This window comes from Sapajus apella, unplaced genomic scaffold (genome assembly GCF_009761245.1).
Source record: "Sapajus apella isolate SASKATOON/1434 unplaced genomic scaffold, GSC_monkey_1.0 scaffold88, whole genome shotgun sequence".
NCBI lineage: Eukaryota > Metazoa > Chordata > Mammalia > Primates > Cebidae > Sapajus > Sapajus apella.
In genome coordinates this window covers 9,005,134-9,030,725 of record NW_022437028.1, presented here as the reverse complement: position 1 = coordinate 9,030,725, position 25,592 = coordinate 9,005,134, and the positions used below count along the sequence as shown (strand labels likewise).

Genomic DNA, 25,592 nt, shown 5'->3' with positions numbered 1-25,592 from the left:
CCTCCCAGGTTCAAGTGATTCTCCTGCCTCAGCCTCCAGGGTCGCTGAGATTACAGGCACATGCCACCACACACAGTTATTTTTGTATTTTTAGTAGACATGGGTTTCACCATTTTGCCCAGGCTGGTCCTGAACTCCTGACTTCAAGTGATCAAAGTGCTGGGATTACAGGTGTGAGCCACTGTGCCCAGTCAAAAAAGGCATAATTAAACTGTGAATGTTCTTTCTAAATAATGGGCAAAGATACAGTGGATTAACTCTCACCTATGTTAGTAATCAAATTGGAGTTCTGACAAAGGCCCCACACCCACAGTGGTTACAATGATCAAAAATATTTACTTGTTGGTTCTCAGTTATTCACTTCTATAGATTTCTCCTTAATGTGCAGGAAAGCATGCAATAATACTTTTGTAAAGAGATTTTTATTTATTTGCTTAATATAAAACTTTTCATAGAATACTCCTGATAAAACATCTCATATAAATATCACTGTTAGAACCATAAAAATAATTCTTTTCATTAATTGTGGATGAAATTATTGAGAAATGTTTATTCTCTTAGAGTGCAGAAGGAGTTAATGGTGCTAAGCGGGGGCAGTGGGGGGTGATGGAGATAGTCCTATGAGAAGCAGAGAAGCCAAATCTAGGTCACCTCCTTTATATTACCAACTGTAACACTCTACACAGTCAGTGAGATAGCTCAATGCATGTACATAATCCCCAGTTATTTATGCAGTACATTAGATTAAGCCCATCTTTATTTCAAGGTTCTATTGAGAAAGTAATTTGAGATCGCTGATGTTCTGAGGCACAGCTTTCTTCAAGAGCAAAGCAGAAGTCCTTAGGGAAATTCAGGCTCCACTTACAGTCCCATCCCTTGGCTCAACCTTTAGAACAATGGGTTTTTCTGTTTGAAGAAGTCCTCCTAAGCGTAATTTCAGGGGGATCTGCAACAGTTAAACAAGCATATTGAGAAGCATTAAATAAAGCAAAAGTAGAAAGTATAGCATCAAAGTAAAAAAAATGCATTAATGACAATAATGCTTTGTGAACATATGAAAACTACTTTCAGCACTATAAATCTTGGATTCTTTATACTTACTTTATAATGTGTGAAGACTGGATAGTGAGACCATTCATCATCTATCATTTAACAAAATATTTATGGAGCACCTATTCTGTGCCAGGCTTGAGACAAATTCATGGGAACCTGTGTTCTTTTGGATTTAAATTGTAAGTAAAATGGATGAGGAGTTTTTAAAATTTAAACCAGATTATTAGGTGTGATGGCAAACTATTTTTGAAGAGTCATATAAAGTTAATTTTGTGTATGTTGAAACTTTCAAGGTGATCATGAGTAGCTATTGTACATTGCAATTATGTGGACAGTCTTCAACTTCCAGAGTCCAGTAATTCCTCCCAGTTGAACCCATCCAGTGTAAAGATGGGAAGACACCTTCAGTAAGCATTATCATTTTATTTTTTCACATCTCCCCTTGGCTTCTAAGGGTAGTGCAAGTGGGGAACTCCTCAATTCCTACAGTATTTTGACTCAACTTGTAGCCCCCCCCTTTTTTTTTTTTGCCCCATTCTTTCTTACTGAGACACTCCTTCAGTATTGAGGGGACACAACAGAGTGATATTCTGATCTCCACAGAGTAATGGGCAAGAAAACTGCCATGGAGATCAAGAAGTGCCAGCTTGGAAGCTTACCAGGGAGTACTTCCCCATCCCAGGTGTGCCAGAGGACCACTTTTTCTCAGGGCTGAGTCCCCTGTCTAAGCACACATAGAGGATAGCTACACAGCTGACATGAAGCTATAAATAATATGGAATATGGAAATATGGAAACCATCTCTATCTTCTTCCTCTCCTATGTAGAAAGCTTACTTAAGGGGCAGAGTTGCATAATAAGTACATGAGACCTAGAAATAAGATTGATAGGGTCTTGCTTAATATGAATCAATGACATCTGTTCTTTAACTTCTTCAGGGAAAAGATTCCTAATCTTTCTATAAATATAAAACATTATTTAAAAAATTTCAAAAGGCATGAATATATTTCCCTGCAGACAGACATGCACATGCACATGTGCACACACACATATATACATGAATGTCATTTGTTAAATGTTCACATTAAATAGCTTAATGTTTAAATAGCTTAATGTTTGTATGCAAGTCAATTGACTGCACATCACTCCTTAAATATTTACCAAATACTTGCATTAGATAAAGTCTCTTGTAAGGCACCACTGGGATATTTTAAAAGGAGTAAAATGAGAGGATATTGTTAATGGAGGAAGGAAGATATTCTTAGATACAGAGAAAATATAGAGAACAAAACTCAGTGATTTAATAGCAAATTATGAAATTATATGATAATAGCCTCCAGTAACCAATAACAGAGCAGAGGAGTAAATGGATCCTGGACTAGGTGGAAAAGACACTTCGGAAGGGCTTGGGAATTGAACTATGACTTGAAAGATAAGAACAGAATGAGGAAGAAAGAGGAAAGAACATTAATAGAGTTATAACGGGGTTGAAAAGTAGCCCAGTTGGATGGAGCTAGGCATCTGGAAGGTGAGGTCAGTAAGGATGCTCTTGGACTGTGGTAGTCCTTCATATCTACCAGAAATGCTTAAATTAGTCATTCTCAACCTTGGCTTCACATGAGAAACCTTAAAAATCATAGATGAGTCCAAATATGTTCTTTGGCCCATAGAAGAAATTATTAAAAGATTAAATGAGCATATTCTTTTTAAAATATATAGACCATTCAGTTAAAATAATAATTAATAAAACACTATTTATACAAAAATTGACTTACCTGTGTTTCTTTACAAGGTTTGAAGGAGAAGTTCTGAAGGACTCTGATTAGAGCAAGTTTCATGTTCATGAGAGCAAACCTCATGCCAATGCAGTTTCTGGGTCCAGTTCCGAAGGGTGTGTATATGTAAGGATCTATGTTGTCCTTGTTCTTCTTACTGAACCTAGTTCCAGATTGGTAGATTAAAAAGTTAATGACATAATACCCCAAAGAGTTACATGTTAGGGTTTCTTACTTAGGGCCCACCCCTCAACTAGTAGTATACAGGATACTTTTGTGGGCTGGTCATTGAAATCCTGCTACGCTTATTTTGCTATGAGAATTGTAAGCTACAGATCCTTTCTACTCTCCTTACACTATAGGAGCTTTCAGTCTTGTTGAGATAAATGGTGTTGCATAGAATCTTTCTTTCTTTCTTTCTTTCTTTTTGAGATGGAGTCTCACTCTGTTGCCCAGGCTGGAGTACAATGGCACAATCTTGGCTCACTGCAACCTCCGCCTCCCAGGTTCAAGTGATTCTCCTGCCTCAGTCTCTCGCATAGCTGGGACTACAGGCGTCCACCACCACACCTGGCTAATTTGTATATTTTTAGTAGAGATGGGGTTTCACCGTGTTGGCCCGGATGGTCTCAATATCTTGACCTTGACCAATATCCGCCTGCCTCAGCCTCCCAAAGTGTTGGCTCACAGGCATGAGCCACCATGCCCAGCCAAGAATATTTATTTCTAAACACTAAAATTATATTCATGGTGGTGATTTATTGACACTATAAAAGGCAAATAAGTGATGAGACTGATTGATGGAAAAGTAGGTTCCTGCCTCAAATCACACTTATGTTGGTCATGTGGAAGGAGAAGGGGAAATTGTCTTGCCCTATTTCAAAATTGTTATTTTGCACTTTCCTTCTCTCCTCTCTTGTTTTTCTAATTCTCCTCCCTACCTTGTCTTATCCCTCCTTCTTGTTCTCTCCATTTCTCCCTGTTTCTCCTTCTTTCTCCCCCACTCCTCCATAGAATAGTTTAAGTCAGATAATTTACATGGCCATATGATGCTACTGTACTGATGTACAGCAGTATCATTGCTGCTTTGTCTGTTCCACTAAGCTATAAATTCTTTGAATATTAGATCCAATAAAAAATGTTTTATTCAAATTTGATTCCTAAATATTTGATTATATTAAGAAAAAAATATTCATTTGGGGGATAAATAATAATAGCATTATGATCATGTGTTTTAAAAGAGTCCATATATTTTGGAGACTTATGACGCATAAGGACATAATTGATGACCTTTATCTTAAGTTGTTGGGACTGTGGGTAGCTATAGCTTTCTTTTTTCTAGTCTATGGTTTGTAAAGTGTGACAGTGATCAATTTGATGATTAAAAAAAAAACTTTTAAAAAAGACAAGCAAATGATTGTACGACCACATGAGTGTCCTGTAGATTAAGACAGGCAGAATATGCTTGAACCAGTCTGGTTCAGGGAGGGCTCCCTTCCCAGGGGCCTTGTACCTTTCAGGGAGGAACTTCTCAGGTTCTGTCCAGTACTTTGGGTCATAGTGAAGAGCATAGCTTGGAATCATCACCACTACCCCTTTGGGAATGAACATCCCGTTGATTTCAACATCTTTCTTGCAGACCCTCTCAAGTCTCATAGCAAGTGGGAATAATCTGAGTGTTTCATTCACCACCATGTCAAGATACTCCATCTGTAGCACGGTGTCATAGGTGGCTGGTGCCTGGAAAGAAAGAAACAGATTTGGATACATTGATAATTTGAATTAACTTTTAACTCACTCCATGTAGTACTACTGAAGTGTTAGGAGCTTCAGAGACTAACTCATACTGGTAAAGGATCGTAGCATTCATAAAGTATTTTAATAACTGTCATGCCCATTGATGTGCTGAATGGCCACTGAGATATGTGGAGGAGTAATGAAGGTGAGAGACATTCAGGACCATCTCACCCCAGGTACTAAAATCTTTAGCATAACTGTATAGTGGTTTTTCTTTCTCATGGAAATAGATGTGACTAATAGGCTATGACCACTAGCATCAAATAAAATGTGATAAAGTGACTGTCACCTTTCAAAAAAGAAGTCATATGCCTGTAACCAGAAAAGTAAAAACAGATAAAAGAAGCAAATTCTCTGTGCCACACAAGGATTATTGGTTGCAAAGTCCTGCATGGTAACTTTTTGTTATATATACAAACAACAAGAGTTACAAAGCAGGATTTGTATTATATATGTGTGTGTGTACAAAAAAAAAGCAGGACTTTTGTTATATAAATAAATGTGGAGAGAAACACTATATTATATAAAATCTCTGTCAATAATTTGAGAATAAACTAGTCCCTTTTTATCCCAAATATGATAAAAGAAGGTTCTGGTTGGATGTTACCAGAGCACACAATTTCAATGCTAGTGAAAGTTATAAAGAGGCTGGAACAGCCCTGTCCTCATTTGTTGAAACAGTCTCCTAGTTGTTGCTTCAGGGCTGGACTGTAATCTCTATCCCTTTGTGTTCACCTCACTGCCACCATAGGGCCAGCCCCAGAAGCTAGGTTTCTTCATACCACAAAGAATCCCAGTTTTGGCAGAGGCCTGAAAACAGTGTGGGTGATATGCACCTTGTACTTGGTGTTATATTTGGAAGGCAATATTATAGAGGTTAAGAGTTTAGCTCAGGATTCAGATATCCTGGTTCCTAGCTTGGCTTCTTCACCAGTAGCTACCTTACTGGAACATGAGACAGGTGTGGGGTAGAGCTGAGTCAGCCTGTGCAGAACACCCAGGGCCAAGCTCTGTCAGACCTCAGCCAGACCCGAGCATGTCCTGCCAATATCAGCAGAGCTCACTATGCAGATGTGTGAGCAACAACTGCCTGTTGTTGGATGCCACTGAGGTTTTTGGATGTTTTTAACTTAGCGTTATTGTGGTAACAGGAAGCAGATGAACCAGGGCCAGCACTGTTTTACAAAGATCTTATAAATCTGCCAATCGCAACCATTCCCTATGTTTCTCCCCTCAGAGCCTTCCTACATAGTGTCAGTGAAAGAATCACTAATTACGCTTTTTATAAAAATTCTCCTGGGAAGTGGTGAGGAGGCATTTTTACTGAGGCTTCACCTCCTCCCTCCTTCTCTATGTATCATCCACTCACCTTGTTGGGTAAAACTGCATCAATTTCCTCCTGCAGTTTCTGCTGGACATCAGGGTGAGTGGCCAGTTCATACATAATGAAGGAAAGAGTACTGCTGGTGGTTTCATAGCCAGCAAAAATGAAGATAATTGATTGGGCCACGAGCTCCAGATCAGACAGAGCTGAAAGGAGAGGAAAGACATTTTAAGTAAATCAGATCAATGGAAGGCATCACAGTTTAGATGAAGAGAAATCTAAGTGAAGCCCTCAAATCCCTAGGGGAAAAAACAGAAAAGCAATTCAGAGTCACACTGGGGATAGTTTCACTCTGATGTGTATCTTACAGAGCCAGAACAAGGCAAATCATTTTCATCCAGTTTTCCCCAAGGCATACAAGAATGTGGGCCATCCACTCCTCCTCATGCCATCCCGGCCACCTGCACAGCTGGGTAATTTTCAGATAGAGTGTTTCTACATAACCTACTCAGTGTTATGGGTGTGCTTCTTGAATGATCCTAAAAGTACTTTATTGTAAATTAATATGGGGTAGTCTTCTCCCCGAAGAAAAATGTAATTTATTTTAGCTACAATATACCTTGACAAACTTTGAGGGAATTTGCAACATTAATGGTTAAATATAGGGAAAATTAAAGGACCTTTCCTGTAGATATGTGTGAGGGAATTTAAGGGACCAATATTGGACTACAGACCACCTCTAGCTACTCAAAGTGTGGTCCACAGTTCAGAAGCATCTGGGAGTTTATTAGAAATGCAAAATCTCAAACCCCACCCTTGAACTACTGATTCAAAATCTGAACTTTCACAAGATATAGTGATTTGTTTGCATAGCCTAGCTTGAGAAGCATGAATTATATGTTTGAGAGGTGTTAGGGGATAGAGCCACGCTACAGGTTTCAGAATTTGCTATCTCATGATGTACAGGAACTAGAGATGGACAAAAAGCTATATGATTGGTGACTGATTGTAGTCTGACGAATGGCATTAAAAGAGCATAAGCTCCTATGATTACAAGTTGGCCCCCCTCTTGATTTTTCTCCTGAGAGAAGCTCAGGATGCTCCATCACTCATCTAATTGATCAGGACTGGATTAGGACCTTAGAGACCTGGAACACAGAAATAAATATGGTGCCTGCTCCAACCATGTAATTCACAACCAAAACCAATATGAAATGAGTGTGAGAAAGGTCGACAGAGCTGTGATTTACCAGTGAAGATTTCTGTGATGTAGTCATGGATAAATTCAACTATCTAATAATTGTATTCAGTTACCATGTACCTGATGATACTGATGTGGAATTGAACCATAAGCTCAAAGTTTAGAACTCTCCTGTCCAATAAGGTAGCCTCTATCCACATGTGGCTATTTAAAATCAAATTTCATTCAATTAAACTTAAATACCATTTAAAATTGTTCTTCAGTGGCACTAGCCACATGTCCAGTGCTCAATAGCCATATGTGTCTAGTGATTTCTATATGAAAGAGTAGACTATTTCCTTTATCACAGCAAGTTGTATTGAGATAGATTAATAGATAGATGATATATGATAGAGAATAGATAAGTAGATAGATGATAGATGGACACATAATTGATAGATGATAGACAGACAGAAGTAGATGTAGACATGGACATATTTAAAGCAGACTACTAGAGTTACCCCAGTCCTGCTTTCTAGAACCAATGGGTAAATATTTGGGAATTTTGTGAGATGGTTGCCAAATCTTGGTGGCTTGAAATTGACCATTGTCATCATTTTGCCACTGTCATTATAATAATGACTTTAGTAAAAACCATACATGGGTTGTAAAACTAGTAGGTGAAAGATTAAAGACAAAGAGGATATTTACTTGGTCTCAGAGATTTCCCCTACAAATTACTTATCCATTCGAAAGGGAAAAAAATAACTTTGCAGTAGATTAACTTTGTGAACACACTTTCAGCAAGTACTGCCAGTTAAAATCACCCTTATTTGGACAGCGTGTCTCCTGACTGGATGTTAGATGTATTAGGTTGCTGTAAAAGTAATTGCAGTTTTGGCCATTAAAAGTCATGACAAAAACCACAATTACTTTTGCAGCAACCTAATAAATTTCCAGGCAGAAGTTTTGTTTCAGTGGATCTGGAGGAGACTGAGAACTGGCATTTGATCTAATGTAGGTGATCCACAGACCACTGACTTTATGGCATGCCGGGTTTGCTTAGGGTTGCCCTTCAAGCTTAGAACATGGCTATCTATGCCTGTATGCCTCTAGAAAGTGCCTTTGCTACCATTTATACATCCAAACATGTGTCGTTCTGCTATGTGGCAGAAATTCTCATCTTCCTCGAATACTTCCTGCACATTTTCAGAACAAGGACCTCCCTCTTAGTGCCCCACCAGTAGCCCCCGGAAGCACTCTTTGTTTACCTTTGTGGGACTCAGTTTCTTTCGAATTCTGGGAGTCAATCATCAGCTGAAGGAAATCCACTCGGTGCTAGAAGCAAAAAGAGACATTACATTGACAGAAAGTGACTCATGAAGTCAGAAGTAAATCAGAAGTGCAGTCCTCAACCTCCCTTCTGAGAATATGGCCCCTTGAAGACCAGAAATCTGTTGGGTGTTGCCTGAGTCACCAGTGAAAAAAATATCCATCTAAATCCTTGGAAAGCAGGATGTTTTCCTGAAACAAATCTGGCTATCATGTTCAATTGCTTTTTGGTCTTTGCTCCTTCCTGATCCTCAGTCCTCTGTCTTTTGGACACAGCTTTCCGGCCAAAGAGTTGCTAGCTCTTTCTGTGGGCATAACTGGTACCCATGAAGAAGTCCTGGACCTTTTATTCTTGTCTTCTTTCCAATGTCCACAAAGATTAATCTCCTGACATTTCCAGAACTTAGCAGCTTTGGTGGGAGCATCTTCAAATACTCCAACATTCCCAAGCTCTATACAATCTTCATTGACACCTGGGTTATCCAGTCCTGCCTCCGTGACCTGTAGACATCCTTTGGCTGGCCTCTAGGGCTCATAAAGCAAAGTTGAGTTAGCCAGCTTTACAGCCTCAGTTCCCAGAGAAGACCTCTGTTCACTTCAGGTTGTGAGAGGGCTCAGATGTAACACACACTATACTTCAGCAGGTAGCCTGATAGGGCCTTTCATTGCAGAATGTGTAAAATAACAGGCTTGTATTTGAAATGACTCTTTACCAATCTATGATCTGGGGAAAGTATAATACCAGTAAAATATATTTCCAAACAGTAATGTTTATCCTTTGACAATTTATTGAAGGGAAGTGAAGTGGTAAAATTTTATCTCAATAGTATTTATGCCATGGCATACTAATTGTTGCGCCTGATAACAAATTTTAAGTGCTGTCTCTGACTCATTCTCATATCTCCTTCCCCAAACTGCACCTTCTGCATTCCTACCAAATGAATTCTCCTGCTCTAAACATAATTACTCTCTATCTTAAAATCTTTCTTTTAAAACATATAGGTAAGTGCACCAATCATATGTATATTATCTAACAAATTATGAAAAAATAAACATCCTCCTATAACTACCACCAGATTTTACCTTATGTGTATCTTTGAGGCGACTTTCTTTTATCCTTTTTACAGATTCTCTTAAAAAACTTGTAGAATCTCTTGGAAACATAGAAATATTTAATGCTTCAAGAATTGGGGTAAGGAATGGAAAGATTGCTGTAGGAAAAACAAAACAACAGAAAAGAAACCATTGTGAACATGCAAAATTTACCAGAGCAATTCTAATTTTCTCTACCAATCAGAAGAGTAAAAGACATCAAGGTTGTCAACTGGAAGCCATTCCTTCTATGACTTTTGCCCATCTTCCAGGCCAGTGGCTGAGCAAGGGCAGGTCTATACATAGGGACCACCACTACAGAAGTGAGATCAGCAGCCACTTCTGCATCTTTCGAATGATGAAAGAAACAAAATTCAATGCCCTAATTTCTTAGCCTTTATCTATTGGACTAGAGTCTCTTAGGATAACCCAAATCATAATGTGCTGCTTAAATTAATCATGCTGTTCAAGAAATAGTAGTCACGATAGAAATAACATAGCATATCTCTGTCACCTATCATGGAGTAAAGCTAAAATCAATAAGGGAAAGAAAATTGGGAAACTCACATATATGTGAAAGTTAAATAATAAACTCTTAAGTAACCAATGAGTCAAAGTAGAAATCCAAAGGGCAAATAGAGACTGTTTTGAGGTGAAAACAAATTAAGATGTGATAGGCCAACAACTCATGGGATTTAGCAAAGGAAGTGCTCAGAGGGAAATTTATAGCTATAACGTCTAAACTTAGGAGAACAAAAAATCACAAACCAATAATCTACATTCATGCCACAACACAGTAAACAAAGAAGTGCAAACTAAGCCTAAAGCCAGCAGAAGAAAGAAAATGATACAGACTAAAGTACAAATTCATGAACCAGAGAATAAAAAAAACTGACAAATTAATACCATTTCTATGAAGTGTCCAGAGTAGGCAACTTTCTGCCTCTTTATGTTTTCTGTACATAAATATAAAGAGGCAGAAAGTTGATTAGTGTTGCATATGATGACAGGGTTTGTGGCAGGGGGTTGATAGCTAAAAGTGTATGAGGTCTCTAGATTGACAAAAATGTTTTAGGGTTTACAATGTTGATGGTCACACATATCTTCAAGCACATTGCAAACCATTGAACTGTACATTTTAAGTGGATGAATTACATGGTATGCGAATTACATCTCAATAAAGCAGTTATTTTTAAAAGAAAGAGAAAAGGAAATAGTAGTTCACATACTTATTGAGAGAAAGAATGGATCTGAAAAGTCGAATCTTATAAGCTTCTTGGTGCTTTCCACAAAGGGGTCGTTTGGATTGTTGAGAGAGTCGATGTTCACTCCAAATGATGTGCCAGTGATCACATCCATGCTGTAGGCCCCAAAGATGCTGAGTGGAGAAAGACATGGAAAATTAAAATCAGCACCACTCTACCATCCTTCCACTATATATGCAACAGGAAACCCACATATCCAGTCAAGACAAAGAGCCACAGACTTTCAGAACTATCTACTCAATCATCTTCTATCACACCCCCTCAGAAGGTGGCTATCAGGTGCTAGTGATGCAGCTGGCCCTACGCTAGGTGTGATGGAGACACCAAGCTGAGTTAGACTCACCTCTGAGGTCAAGGAACCCAGTCATAGAAAGACAGAGACCCATTATCAGACAACTACAGTAGCATGTGTTGAGTGTGGATGATATAAGATGTGTAAGCATTATGCTTTAGCAGGACAAGAGTAGAATAATTAACTCCTCCTAGTGGATTCAAGAAAGGTGATGTTTGACTACAGACTCTACGCCCAGAGCTGATTCCTCTTCAGCATTTAACAGCAACATCCTGTTCTGAGCTCCCAGAAGTATTGTCTTTATTCTCTACACTCCCTGCTAAAGCTTTGGAAAGTTCCACTATCCCCAGCTCTTGTGAGCTGAGGTTGCCTTGATGGCAGAATCATTTTTATAAAATATAATGACCAAGAATGTCCTGGTTAAAAATAATCTCTCAAAAATTGATTTGGAAATTCCTATACTAGAGTGACCACATATCCCCAGTCTGCCCAGGACAGGCTCAGATTACACCCATTGTTCCTGCAAAATTGAAGCACATACTAGTGTAGACAGCAAATAATAGGTTTGCCCTACCCATGGTGTTTCTAGCACCCTCTCTCTTTAAGACTGGAGGAAAAAGTAGTAGTGGGAATGTTTAATCTTTTGTATGTTACTGATATCCTCAGAAAAACCATGAAAGGATCAAAGTTATTTAAAGTTCTCCATTATAACTTTCCCACCCTACTCACTGCCAACCAACAGATACCAAGTGCCTTCCCTTTCCACCATCACATACACTCCATACTTAAAACTTTAGTATAATCATGCTTTTTTCCCCCTAAAGTATGTATTTAGTCTTCCAGAATATTCAAGGTGACAGTTTATCAGATAAGTAAATCGTGGCTCATGTGCGCAGGGGAGAAGACCCTTTACCTCCAGCTGCCCCACCTCCTCATGGGAGTTGCCGCATCTTGGGTGACCCATGGGAGTTGCAATATCACAGCCCTCCTTTTGCCTGGTCACTGGAATAACCCAACAGTGGCAATATTAGCTCCGTGGCAGGCAGCTGGAGGGGCTAATGATGGCCCAGAACCCCATGGCTGTGCCCCTACTTACTCTTTCATGTTGATGGGCTTGCCTTTCTCTGCTTCCCGCCTCAGGTTTTTCACCAACACCTCTCCATACTGGGCAATGATAGGGACCATCTAAGCACAAAACACAACACCACCCACAGTTAAATGCTCAGACTCAAGTCCCAGAAGGACGTGGCTTTCTCCAGCATGGAGCAGTAAGTGACATTTTGTAATGAATTTTGTGATGTCTTTTCTGTACATAAACATAAAGACCATTTTTAGCAAGCTCAAATTCAGTGGACTAACCTTTGGAAAGGGACGGTGATCTTACTTTCTACCTGTCCCCATCAGCTTCATTCTTTAAGTTTCTAATGAAAACTCACGTTATTTTCATACCTCCTTGAGTTTTCCACTGGTGAAGGTTGGAGACAGCAATGATCGTATTCTCTTCCATTCATCATCCTTAGCTATAGAGATGGCACTTTTCATAAATCCCACTGGACCTAAAGACTAGAGTTCAAAGCAGAAACGTTTTGTCCTACATCAGTTGTGGAGATCTCCATGGTTGTAGAAAATGTGTTAAACAGGCATCACATTAACGAATATTTAGTGACTGTCTGCTAGGTGACAGGCCCTATGCTAGATACTCAATAGAGATTTATCCCAGATGCCCGGTATCCTGGGATGTATTTGTGTGTGGGGCAGTGTTCAAGAGACCCAGCCACCTGATGTGGTCTCCAGCCTCTATATCCCAGTCTCCTTTTGTATGCAAATTCTCCACATGGTAGGGAGCCTGGTCTTCCAGTGGAATAGACAGGATGAAGACCTAGTACTTGCCCCCAGGACTGTACAGTGTAGAGAGGGAGTGGTGACAGACAGGCAGGTGGCTTTGCTGGACTGTATGTGGCCTCAGACAAGCTCTGTCTTTATGTTCACCTACAACATGGATAACGTGAAAAAGAGGTGCCTTGATGTGGTGATTTAAAAAAAAATAGTAGGTAAAATTTTTAAAACTAGGAATGTATTTTGAAGAAATAATGAGATTCCATGAAAATTCTTTTCTCTTAATTTTTTATTCCATAGATAGGAAGAAAAAGAGATAATTATTTTTGCCAACTTGGAACTGGCCTATCAAGCCAAAATGCTTGAAACTTTCTTTCATCTTCCACAACCATATTTTGTTTTATAATGAGCACTTCCAGCACTCATTTATGATAAAAACTCAGCAAATTAGGGAGAGAAAGTTCCTCAATTTGATAAAGGGAATCTACAATAAAAAAAAAAAAACCCACTTCATCTAAATCATGCTTAATGATGAAAGACCGAATGCTTCCCTCCTAAGATTAGGAACAATTCAAAAATTCACCGCATTTACACAACATTATACTGGGAAGTCCTAATGCAATAGACAAGAAAAAAAAAATAAAAGGCATACAAATTGGAAAGGAAATAAAAGAACTGTCTCCATTTCCAGGTGACATAATTGTCAATGTACAAAATCTCAAGGAATATACAAAAAGACTTGTAGAACTACTAAGTTTTGCAAGGTTCTAGGATACAAGATCAACACACAAAAACCAGGCAAATTTCTATGTAACAATAATCAATATCTGAAAATACAAGAAAAACATAATATAATTTAGAGTCACTCCAACAAAAATGAAATACCTTAGCTGTAAATCTAACAAAACATGTACAGGATATCTATGCTGAAAACTACAAAATGTTAAAAGCAGTCAAAAGAAACCTAAGGAAATGGAGAGGCATACTATGTTCATGAACTGAAATACCAAACATAGTAAAAATATAGATTTTCCCTAAGTTGATCTATACATTTAATTCAATTCTTGTCAAAATAACAGGTTTATTTGTAGACACTGACAAACTCATTCTGAATTTTTATGGAAAAATAGAAGACCAGGAAAAGCTAAAACAAATCTGAAAAAATAAGTCAATAAAAGTAGGAAGAATCACTCTACATGATGTTAAGAGTTACTATACAGCCTGTCAGACACAGTATCACCAAAGCAAGCTATAGACAGCCTGCATGACCTAAGAGGATCTGGGGCAATACAGATCATCAAGCAATACAGTTATCTTCATGAGTTTTGGGAAAAATTAGCTGTATATCTATCATCAAGAGATTCACAATCAATATCTGTATCAAGATGAAGAATTTCAAATAGCACATGTACGACCATGTCTGAAATGTAAGCGTTCTCTAGCATAATTTGTATTGAAATAAACTACGTTATCAACTTGAATGTAAATGTACATGTGCAGATATCCCTAAAGCTTTTATTGATCAAAAAAAAAAAAAAAAAAGAGTTACTGTACAGCTACTAGAGTCACCACAGTGCGGTATTGGTGGAGGAATAAACATGGTGATCAATGGGACAGAATAGCAATTGAGAGATGCACAGAAATAAGCCCAGTTGATTTTTAACAATATGCCCACCTTTCCAAAAATGGTGTTGGAACAACTGGACAGCCAAAAGCCACAAAAAAATAAACCTTGATCTAAATCTCATACCTTATGCAAAAAATAACACAAAATGGGTAATAGAGTTACATTTAGTAAAGCATTAAACTTTATGACTTTTAGAAAAAAACAGCAATATAGGAAGAAGGGCTAGGCAAAGAACTTTCAGACTTGACACCAAAGCACAATCCATAAAAGGAAATATTAATACATTGACCTCAAAGTTTGCTCTGATATAGACCCTGTCAGAGAAAAACACTTGTGACTATAGGATAGCAGAAGGGAGCCACATGGTGATGGAATGGGTATTCATCTTGATCATGCTGATCATTGCACAAGTCTACGAATGTGATAAATTTGCACAGAACTACACACACACACAAAACCAGCCTGGCCAATTTGGTGAAACCCTGTCTCTACTAAAATACAAAAATTAGCTGGGCATGGTGGTGCGTGCCTGTAGTCCCAGCTACTTGGGAGGATGAGGCAGGGGAATCACTTGAACCCGGGAGGCAGTGGGTGCAGTGAGCCAAGACTGCACGACTGCACTCCAGCCTGGGAGACAGAGCAAGACTCCGTCTCAAAAAGAAAACAAACCAAAACCTAAAATGCAATAAAATAAATAAATGGGAAAAAAAAAAAAAAAACAGTAAAAAAAATAAAAAAGAAAAAAAGACATTGGCAGGTCCCTTTAAATTTAGGGTGTTGCCTAGGAAAGACTGGAGGGCTGTGTTCTGTGAGGCCACTCAAAATAAAGTTTAGTTTGGGGCCTGGAAAAAAAAAAATAAAACAAAAACAAAAACACACACACACACAACTACACATACAAATATACAAATGAGGGCACATAAAACTGGTGAAATCTGAATAAGCTCTGTAAACTGTATCAATATATTAATGTCAATTTCCTGTACTATAGTAACATGAATATACTGTATTTATAATTATGCAAGATTGCAATATGTTACCATTGTGGGGGGGCAGGATGAAGCGTACGTGGAACCTTCCTGAACATTTTTTAGGTAACTGTATATGAATATATAAGAATTTCAAAATAAAAATTTAATCAATCAGCATTTAAATTTCAAAAAATAGATGCTTACCCTCCGGTTAGTGAAGACAGAGTAACATTCTTTCACTAGCACTGTTTTGATTATGTTGGGATCTGCGATAGCCAGCACAGGCTGTCGACCATCATAAATCCTGTGTGGGAAAAAAACAGTTGATTAAACATCAACAGCCTTATTCTACAGCTGGAGCCAAACCCAGGAAGCCAGACTTTGATCCTGAGATTACATAATCCCCTACTCGTACAATCCACAGCAACCTTAGGTTCTAGTTCATTAGGTATGACACATGGCAAGAGTCTAACAAAGGAGCCACCCAAGTCTTCATATGACGAAGGGTAATGTGGGCCAAACAGGGAAGAGACATTGAAAGGCAAAAGAGCTCCTCAAAGAGATCATGCTTAGAATACAGGAGAGCATTTGTTAAGCTGGGTGGTGCATACGTGGGTATTTCCCTTGCCACTATCCATAATGTTTCATATGTCTAAATATATATATATTTTTTTGGGGATGGAATCTCGCTCTGTCACCCAGGCTGGAGTGCAGTGGCACCATCTCGGCTCGCCGCAACCTCCGCCTCCTGGGTTCAAGCAATTCTCCTGCCTCAGCCTCCCAAATAGCTGGGACTACAGGTGCATGCCACCACAGTTGGCTAATTTTTTGTATTTTTCATAGAGACAGGGTTTCATCGTGTTAGCTAGGGTGGTCTTGATCTCCTGACCTCGTGATCTGCCCATCTTGGCCTCCCAAAGTGCTAGAATTATAGGCATGAGCCACTGCACCCAGCCCAAAATATCTCATTTTTGAAAAGACTATTAGGTTCATGAAAAATTGAAGGCAGGTAAATCATCAGATGCTCACAAGGACTAAATGTTGCAAGGGGCAGTTGGAGTAGGACCCATGGACATCACAAGCTTTGTGTTCTTTCTACTCAGGCATGTTGCCTGTATGGGCCGTGCCAGCTCCACAGCACCCCGCAGCCGGCACTGCAGTTTCTGAGGACTTGGTGAGAGAAGAGGAAGAAGCACAAAGAGCTTCTCCCACTTGCTTCTGGTGAACACACACACCACTGCACCTCCTCCACTGCTCTCACCAAACCTCTAGCACCTCTGACAGGGAACAGCTGCTGCAATTGGCTGAGGCCACCTGATAAAATCACAGTCCATCAGCCCCCAGGGAACACAATGGTTCAAGAATATTCAGCATCTCTTCAAATTCAGCACAAAGGTATAGACAAATACTTGTACATCCTTCTATTAAAAAGTCTTGGCTTAAATTTAATAACAAAATGGAAGGAAAAATTCCACACTTGCAGAGAAAAGTGAAAAAAAAAAAAAAAAAAACCAGCAGAACATAAATGGTTTCCCAGTCTGTTTCTCTGTATCTCTTAACCCTTCTTTTAAAAGTACATTAATTCCAAAGTTTAAATGGAAGAGTTTTGACTTTTAATTGGAAGTGAATTGATGTGGGAAGAAGATGATGCCATGCATTCATGAGCACATATTAGAAGAGTCTGAGACAATGCATGTGAGAAAAGGGCACCTAAGGAAGAAAAAAAGAAAAGGGGAATAGGCAGCCACTGGACAGAAGGCAATGCTGGGAGTCCCTGAGCCAACAAAGCCTGGAGAAGAGTTGTAACCACAATGCTTCCAGCCTAGTTGAGACTGAAGAGCTCAACATCCTTGGTAGGACAAGCCTCGAAAAGTTTTACAATAGTGAGTGTGAACGTTGTCAGAACCAAAATGATGTCACTATGTGTGTGTGTGTGTGTGTGAGAGAGAGAGAGAGAGAGAGAGAGCGAGCAAGCGAGTGTGTATGTAAAAACCCTGACAAATAAGGCTATGAAGAGGGGATTCTCATGCTTGTGTGCCTGATAACAAAACTACCATGAAAGACTTTGCAAAACCACGAGCTTGCACAAAGGCCATCCCAACCTTACATAAAAATAGTTTTTCAAGGACACCTGCCTAGCAACTGCCTGTTCAACCTTGGTGTGGAGCCACCCTTGTTATTAATCTTTGTAGGGAGGGATAATTATTTCAAAACTGATATGAAATCCCCCTCCTATTTTCCTTGGAGCATCTTTGTCTTTCTTTGCCCCCCTGAATTTGCATATAGTTTATAATAGCACACAGATTCCCATTGCAATAATTATCCTCTTCTTTCAGAGAAGTTCTCTGTTTATAGTTAGGTTTACAAGAGCTTCATCCTAAGAGGCTCTGGGCTAAGACTGTCCTCTGTGCAGTGGGGTAACCTCATCATAGAAACAAGTCTATCCAATGGAGGTTTCCAGAATACTCACCCCCACACTTTTCCATACTTTTTATAACATTCCATGTCAAACTTCCAAAAGCCCTGGGAGGAGAAACAAAATAATATTTGATTATTATTTTAAATGTACTTAACCCTGCCTCTAAATGGGACTGAAAACAGTCGAGTCCAATCAAATCAGACTTGCTGGCAGTTAGAGGAAGCTTATTTAGAGATGTCATAAGGGAAAGGAGAGAAAACAGAGGAGACTTTTGAAATGGGAAATTTAAAAATCACTCTTGAATTTCCTCCAAGTGTTGTGGATACTGAATGACTTATCCTTGTGGATAAATACTAAGCAACTCCTTGTCTTTCAATGTCTTTTTCTTTTTCATGTGTTGTCTCTAAAATCTGATAAATCCCTGAATGATCACCTCCAGGGACAGTGGGGAAACTGAAGCTGAGGGAACGTGAGTGAGTGTCAGAAGGGAATGCACAGCCTTTGATCTCTTTGTTCGTCATCCTTTTCATTTATTTCACGAGCTCGCTCTAGAATTCTAGCACAATTAGAAAGTTACAGACCCCAAGGACCTCTTTTAGTCTAGCAGATTTAGGTAAGTCTGAGGCATGTTGTTGAGTGAGAAAATGAGTGAGCAACAGACTGACAAAGTGAACTTGCTTTCCAGTTTTCCAGCTTAACATGGAAGTTACGAGAAAATGTCACCTCTACACATCGAGCATAACAAATTATGACACTGGCTCGGAGTTTTCACTGAAACTTAAAAACAACTGTGGCACTTCCTCAAGGACTTAGAAATAGAAATTCCATCTGACCCAGCAATCCCATTACTGGGTATATACCCAAAGGATTATAAATCATTGTGTTATAAGGACACATGCACACGTATGTTCATTGCAACACTGTTTACAATAGCAAAGACCTGGAACCAACCCAAATGCCCATCGACGATAGGCTGGACAAGGAAAATGTGGCACATATACACCATGGACTACTCTGCAGCCATAAAAAATGATGAGTTTGTGTCCTTTGTAGGGACATGGATGAATCTGGAAACCATCATTCTTAGCAAACTGAAACAAGAACAGAAAATCAAACACCACATGTTCTCACTCATAGGCAGGTGATAAACAATGAAAACATATGGACACAGGGAGGGGAGCATCACACACTGGGGTCTGTTGTAGGGGGCCAAGGGGGAGGTCGGGGAGGAATAACATGGGGAGAAATACCAGATGTAGGTGACGGGGGGGATGGAGGCAGCAAACCACATTGCCAAGTTTGTACCTATGCAATAATCCTGCATGATCTTCACATGTACCCCAGAACCTAAAGTACAATTAAAAAATCCTTCCTGTTTCTACATTTCAGGGGTGACGTTTTAACTATGCAAAAAGAGGTCCCAGAAATGTGTATTTTGGAGGTATATCTACTAAAGAGTTGACCTGGGAAAGGTGGTGGGGAAATTATTGCTTTTGCAGAGGGAAAACATAGGAAGCTCCTGGGCAGTAATTAGACAACAAAGCCCTCACTTGGGAGAATTAGAATCTGAGAAATGAGACTCAGGTATGCAGGAAAGATGATCTAAGCCAGAGAGCTGACTGCTGCTGCTGGCCCTGTGGACATGAGCTCTTCATTTTCCATCCAGGGGCCAGGCCCCTGGCAGAGCATCCGACCCAGTTAGGCATAAAGGCTAGGCCAAAGTTCACAGTCCATGTGGCACATGTGGCATTCTATTCAGCGAAATTAAATACTTAATAATTTTGTCACATCGTCCCCTTTCTAGTGATTTCGCATGTGATTCCATCTTTGTGTAAAACGCGCACACACACACACAAATTCATTTTGTGCTTAAATATCTCAGGTTGATAGACAACCACCATCTCATCTCAGTTACATCACTCCCTGCTAAGACTCACCCATAGGGTGCAGCTTTTGAAGGAGAAGAAGTAAAGCAGAAACCCTTTGTTCTGTCTCTCAAAACTACAAAAGATGTCATGGGGAGTAAGAGCTGGGGTAGAGCCATGGAAATACTATCAGGGAATTTAGCATTTTTTGGAGACTATTCAAGTAGGTGCAAACGACCCAATGGTAAATACTTGGGGTCCTCAGTAAACTGAATTTCAAAGCTATCCAGGAGGAAGGGAAAAAAGGCTAACTCATGAGCTCTTGCTACACAGAGGAGAGTTTGACTCTCATGTACACAGATAAGAAGCCACAATCGGAAGGTCCTGTTACTACTTTTAAGTATGACTGTACCTTCCTGGGAACCTGCACGGAGCAAGAAGAAAATCCTCTTTATGATGCTCACAAAGTCTTCACATCAAGTTCTGACATCAGGTTGCCGATCTCCCTGAGATTTGGGCTGTTTGACTGAGGCAAACCTGAGGTTCCTGAGAGTTAACAAGAGCCCTGGGGTAATCTTTGCTGTGCTCTGGGTGATGTCTGCACACTGTTTCTGAAAGTGTAAAACCTCAGACCTTCCTCCCAAGGAGAAGCATTTTTACTGATGGAACTAAGCTGCACTTTGCCATCACAAGAAGCAAAACGGGGAGCTCCAGAACACTTACCTGACGGTAGGACAAAACAGTTCCAAAAAAGGGCAGAGGTGTGGGTCCCGGAATTCCAAGCTTCTTAAAAAGCCCATGTGAATGAGTTCCATATCTACAAAGTGAAACAGAAATCAGGTCACAGGGTTTGTGACTTTATAGATACAGGGACTGGTGAGTCACTGACTGAGGAACTGGAATTATCAAGAGAGGTAGGTAACATTAAGGCAATAAATAATAAGAGTAACTCCAACGGCAAAGATTATATTTGTTCATCAGGTCCTTTCCTGCCTCCACCATGAGACCCCAAAAAGTCACAATGATTAGCTAAAAGCAGCTGAAGTCTTCCTGGTCCCAATCCTGGAGTGAATACTTCATAAATGTCCTCAAACGTGAGCGCTCCTGAGAGGTTCAGGTGGGAAGTCTTCCAGGGCACTTCATTCCCATATGTCTATCTAATAAGTGGACTCTTCTCTGATTTGGGAATCCTCATCCTTATCATTCACCTGATAAGCATGGTGCCAGTGCTATGGTCTGCATCTGTACCCCTACGCAGATCTCATGTTGAAATGTAATCCCCAATGCTGGAGTTGGGGCTTGGTAGGAGGTGATTGGATCTTAGAGGCAGTTTCTCATAGTTTAACACTATCCCCCCTTGGATGCTGTCCTCGTGACAATGAGACTTTATGAGATCTGGTTGTTTAAAAGTGTGTGGCACTTCCTCCCCACTCTCCCTTGCTTCTGCTCTAGCCATGTAAGATCTGCCTGCTTCTCCTTCACCTTCTGCCATGATTGTAAATTTCCTGAGGCCTCCCTAGAGGCAGAAGTCACTGTGCTTCCTGTACAGCCTGCAGAACCATGAGCCAACTAAATCTCTTTTCTTTATAAATTACCCAGCCTCAGGCATTTCTTTATAGCAATGCAAGAAAGGATGATTACAGCCAGACATGCTCATTTTTTTCAAGGCGATCAGTCACAAAGCAGTCAGTTTGTTGCCTCTGCACATCAACTATCTCTGTAGGAAAACCCGTTAAGGCTGGTGCTCCCTATGGCAGGCCTGCTTGCAGCTCATCTTTGATGGGTCATGCATGGACCCTCCCAGCTGGGGGTTATGGATGTCTGAAGACTTTCCCAGTCTGATGTTACTGAGGGGTAGAGGACTGGAGGAAGAACAAAGGCTGATGGAAGGGGTCGCCAGCCATCAATTCAGCCATGAACCTGCTAGTCCCACATAGTTGGCCCCAGAGAGGCAAATTAGGAAAATGTGGCTGAATAGTGTGGAGTGTATAAATGGATCCGTTCACCTTGTATGTGCTTTCAGCTGAAAGACAGGGGCCTTCTAATGTCCACATACCCTCCTGTTGATAGCAAAAGATGCAGTATTCCACGTAACCATAAAATATTCCACAGTTGAATTAAGACCGTTTTCTCTTCTTTAAAGGGTAGCTTTTAAGGCAGTAAAGGTTCCAAACATTCTGTACAAATCCAGTGACTCTTATAATATGTGGTAAAATACAACTGAGAAATTGCATGGGGGGTCGTGTTTGGAGGACCCAGAGGAGGCAGCACAGCCAGGCCCAATAGTGCATTTGGATCCTTCCCCCAGAAAAGTTAGTGGAAGTGCGTGCACCATTACTAAAACCAGGGTGGCCCTGGGTTTTCCCACTCCGGTTCCTTCCTTTGTTGTCACAGCCATCGCAAATCAATGACACTAATCTCTGCTCCTGAACTTTAAGCAAGTTACCTGACCTCTCAGGCCAGGACAAACTATTGAGTTAATGTGTCAGCAGCACTGGCCCCTGAGGAAAGATCTTGGCAAATGTCTAGACTCACATGGTACCATGTCAAGGCAGAGGGTGAGCTGGGCGAAGTCTTTAGTTTCTTTCCAGCTGTCCTCTGTTTGGTAGAGTAATGCTGCTTTTGGTTCCAATGAAGAGGCTAACAGAAAAGCCAGTCATCTATTGCACGTAATCATGTTGGCCTAAGGAGGACATGGTCTACACTACAGTTTCTGACTCCTGGGCTGCATCAGCATTGTCTAAGGCTAAGGTATTGCCTGCCCGGCTGCCCAAATCTGTAGTGACAGCCCCACAACATGGCAAAGCACACACAGAGTGACACAGATGGTGCCCCGTGTCCAGGCTTGAAGCAGATGAGATGCCAACCTGTTTGCCCTTTGAGTGACCTCCACTCTGGGGCCAGGACCCATAAATATCTCCTTGGAGTTGTACCCTGAGAGCTAAGGAATATTTTCTCACTTCATACTGATCCTACCTGGGTACCTTTACTGTCATCACTCACTCACAGTCTTGCTTGCTTCCCTGCCTTGAGAGTTTATGATAACCTGCTAAGCAGGTTTATTTGAAATGGAGGTATTAAAATAAACTGTCAGGAAGGTATATTTTAAAGACAAATGCAATCTTGTCATAGAGATATACATTTGTGCATTAGACTCATATTCCTGACATTATTCTGGAAATGTGAGGTTATTTTACACACATTTATTGTCACAAATACTGAACCAATAGCCCTCTTTTATCATCCAGGGGAACATGCTGAAAATAGTTTATCTCCAAAAAAATCTGGTTTTAAATATAATAAATTTAAGCCATAGCAATTCATGTTAAAATATCAGCAAACGGAAACTGTTGCCACAATGCACTGAATTTCTAACCATTCTGTGAAAGAATTAAAACGAGGTTTATATTTTCTATTTTCATGTCATCATAATTCCCTATTCTTAATAAAAGTGAAATTGAGGTAGAAGTAAAACGTGACAGATGGGAAGGCTCCACTGCCCACAGTGGGGAGTAACTCTTCTCTCCACCTGCTCTAGGATGCCGGGAATCCCACAAAAAGACATATGCAATCTTGTCATAGAGGTATACATTTGTGCATTAGACTCATAATCCCGTATGAGTCTAATGCACAAATGTATACCTCTATGACAAGATTGCATATGTCTTTTTAAATATACTTTCCTGACAGTTTATTTTAATACCTCCATTTTTCCCTTTATCATCTTCTACCACAACGTAAAGGGAAAAATGTGAAATCCAAATTCTGGTTTAGTAAGCTGGGTCCAAAACTATTGTCAATTAGATCATCCTCAATCAAAGCTGTCCCTAAACCCTTCTTGTCACTAAAGATGGATGGCGGAGATGCTTATTTATTTCTTTATAGATCTGCGTAAGATCTGTAATAATCTCTATGTTTGTAGCATCCAACACTTAAGCTACTTCTCTTTGAACATCTATTTTTTGTTTGTTTGTTTTGAGACGGAGTCTTGCTCTGTCACCCAGGCTGGAGTACAGCGGCATGATCTCGGCTCACTGCAACCTCCGCCTCCTAGGTTCCAGAGATTCTCCTGCTTCAACCTCCCAAGTAGCTGAGACTACAGGCATGCGCCGCCGCACCTGGCTAATTTTTGTATTTTTAGTAGAGACAGGGTTTCATCATGTTAGCCAGGCTGGTTTTGAACTCTTGACCTCAGGCAATCCTCTCTCCTTGACCTCCCAGAGTGCTGGGATTACAGGTGTAAGCCACCGCACCTGGCCTGAACATCTCTTTTTGATCTTTAAAACAGATAAAGAAGAGTCCTGATTAGCACCCCAAGTCCAAGGAAACAGGGGAGAGGAGCCTGGACAGTTACTCACAGATACAGGAGCACCAGGCTGACAGCCAGGAGAAGCCAGGTTTCCACAGCCAAGTTTGGGATGAAATCCATCACTACTTTCCTTATCTCTCTCCTCCAAGTCTTCCTTTCAGCTGCGTGCTGCTGTTTGCTGGACTGTGTGCGTGGAGATTTCCTGCCCTGCACAGCAGTGATTCAGTGAGGCTGCTGCATTGTTTATGTACTGGATTCAGGAGGCAAGGCTGGAGTTGCAGCCAGTAGCAGGGCCACCTGCGCTCCACCTGCAGTTGGAAGAGGCTTCACCTTGGCAGTTGGCAGAGAATCACACATAACACACCCACTGACCTCCTTTGAGTTCATATTCTTTGGGGAATCATAAACAAGTCATTCAGTGTTACTGGAGAGTCCAAGGGTTATAGGGGTTATCAGAAACTCAAGTGGAGCCATTGACATGAAACCTATTAAATCTCCTCTCTCCTGCCCTTGTCTCCATGGCTGTCTTCATTCCAGAATACTTGAAATCCATCCCAACAAGCCATACCTACAGATCTATACCCATGCCTGGAGTGCCCCTGTGCCCCCTAGAAGACTCCTATGCATCCTTCCAAGCCCAGCCAGACAGAGCCTTCTCTTAGAGTCTTTCCTCACCAACCTACTCACACAGATATGACCGTTTCCTTCACACAATCCTGTTGTCCTCTTTCCTCTTGACCACCATTGTGGATTTCCACACCTGTTTTCCTTACCCGAGATGAGCTCCTGAAGGGCATAATCTGGTCTTATTCACTCTCATGGTTCTGCTCCTATCAGGGTGCTGAACACACAGTTGGTGACCAGAAAGGCTGGTAGAGTTGACTTGGCTGAGATTGCTGGGCCCCTATGTGTCATCCCCTCTGACTTTCCAATGACCACTCCATCTTCTTAGGTCATTCCTATAGCCAGAGCTCTTGGCTGTGCCTCAGCTGCTGTCTCTGCACTGTCAGGCTGGTCCTCTGCGATTCTGTTGGCAAGAGGACCCCTAAAGGCGAGACAGGGTGTGAATAAGATGGAGCTGATGGCTTCATGGAATACTATCAATTTGTGCTGCTTCCTGTGAACCCTTCAAAAGCCCTGCAGTAGATAGCAAGTTAGACAGGTTCTTTACCAAAGAGTGGTCACTTCTCTCTGGAAATACTCCATGTGTAGAAACAGTGGGAGAGAAAGGAGAGAAGAGAACAGCTGCCCAGATGGCCAGGTGGATCCCAACCACCTTAGCCAGCAATGATGGGGCAGCGGTCACTGCAGGCTCACACAGCATCAAGGACTCCAATATGTTCCCAGTCTCTTAGGGGTGGAATTGGGATTCAAAGCAAATGGCTTCCTTTTTGACAAATGGAGGATTTTCTAATGGGATGAGAGCAGGCCCCAGGAGGTGGCAGAGATGAGGCC

General features: G+C 40.7%; 1 protein-coding gene across 1 annotated transcript; it reads right to left on the bottom strand.

The window, feature by feature from the left end:
* Positions 1-403: 403 nt before the first annotated feature.
* Positions 404-24,456, bottom strand: LOC116534666 (cytochrome P450 3A21). The gene is made up of 13 exons (XM_032255266.1): positions 24,187-24,456; positions 20,552-20,645; positions 18,015-18,067; positions 15,749-15,848; positions 12,560-12,673; positions 12,207-12,295; positions 10,783-10,931; positions 9,545-9,672; positions 8,401-8,467; positions 5,995-6,155; positions 4,342-4,568; positions 2,829-2,991; positions 404-946 (listed from the first exon to the last, which is right to left on the bottom strand). Exons 1-13 carry the CDS (start codon positions 24,255-24,257, stop codon positions 851-853), a joined length of 1,512 nt encoding a protein of 503 aa, XP_032111157.1. The 5' UTR covers positions 24,258-24,456; the 3' UTR covers positions 404-850.
* Positions 24,457-25,592: the final 1,136 nt, after the last annotated feature.

What these genes read in the sequence shown, in the direction of transcription:
- LOC116534666 (XM_032255266.1), bottom strand. Translation starts at nt 24,257, where the DNA reads ATGGATTTCATCCCAAACTTGGCTGTGGAAACCTGGCTTCTCCTGGCT. An exon ending in CTGTTTTGTCCTACCGTCAG is followed by an intron (nt 18,068 to 20,551) that starts GTAAGTGTTCTG and finishes TTCTCCTCCCAG; the next exon opens with GGCTTTTGGAAGTTTGACAT. An exon ending in AAGCCCATCAACATGAAAGA is followed by an intron (nt 10,932 to 12,206) that starts GTAAGTAGGGGC and finishes TTCTCCACTCAG; the next exon opens with CATCTTTGGGGCCTACAGCA.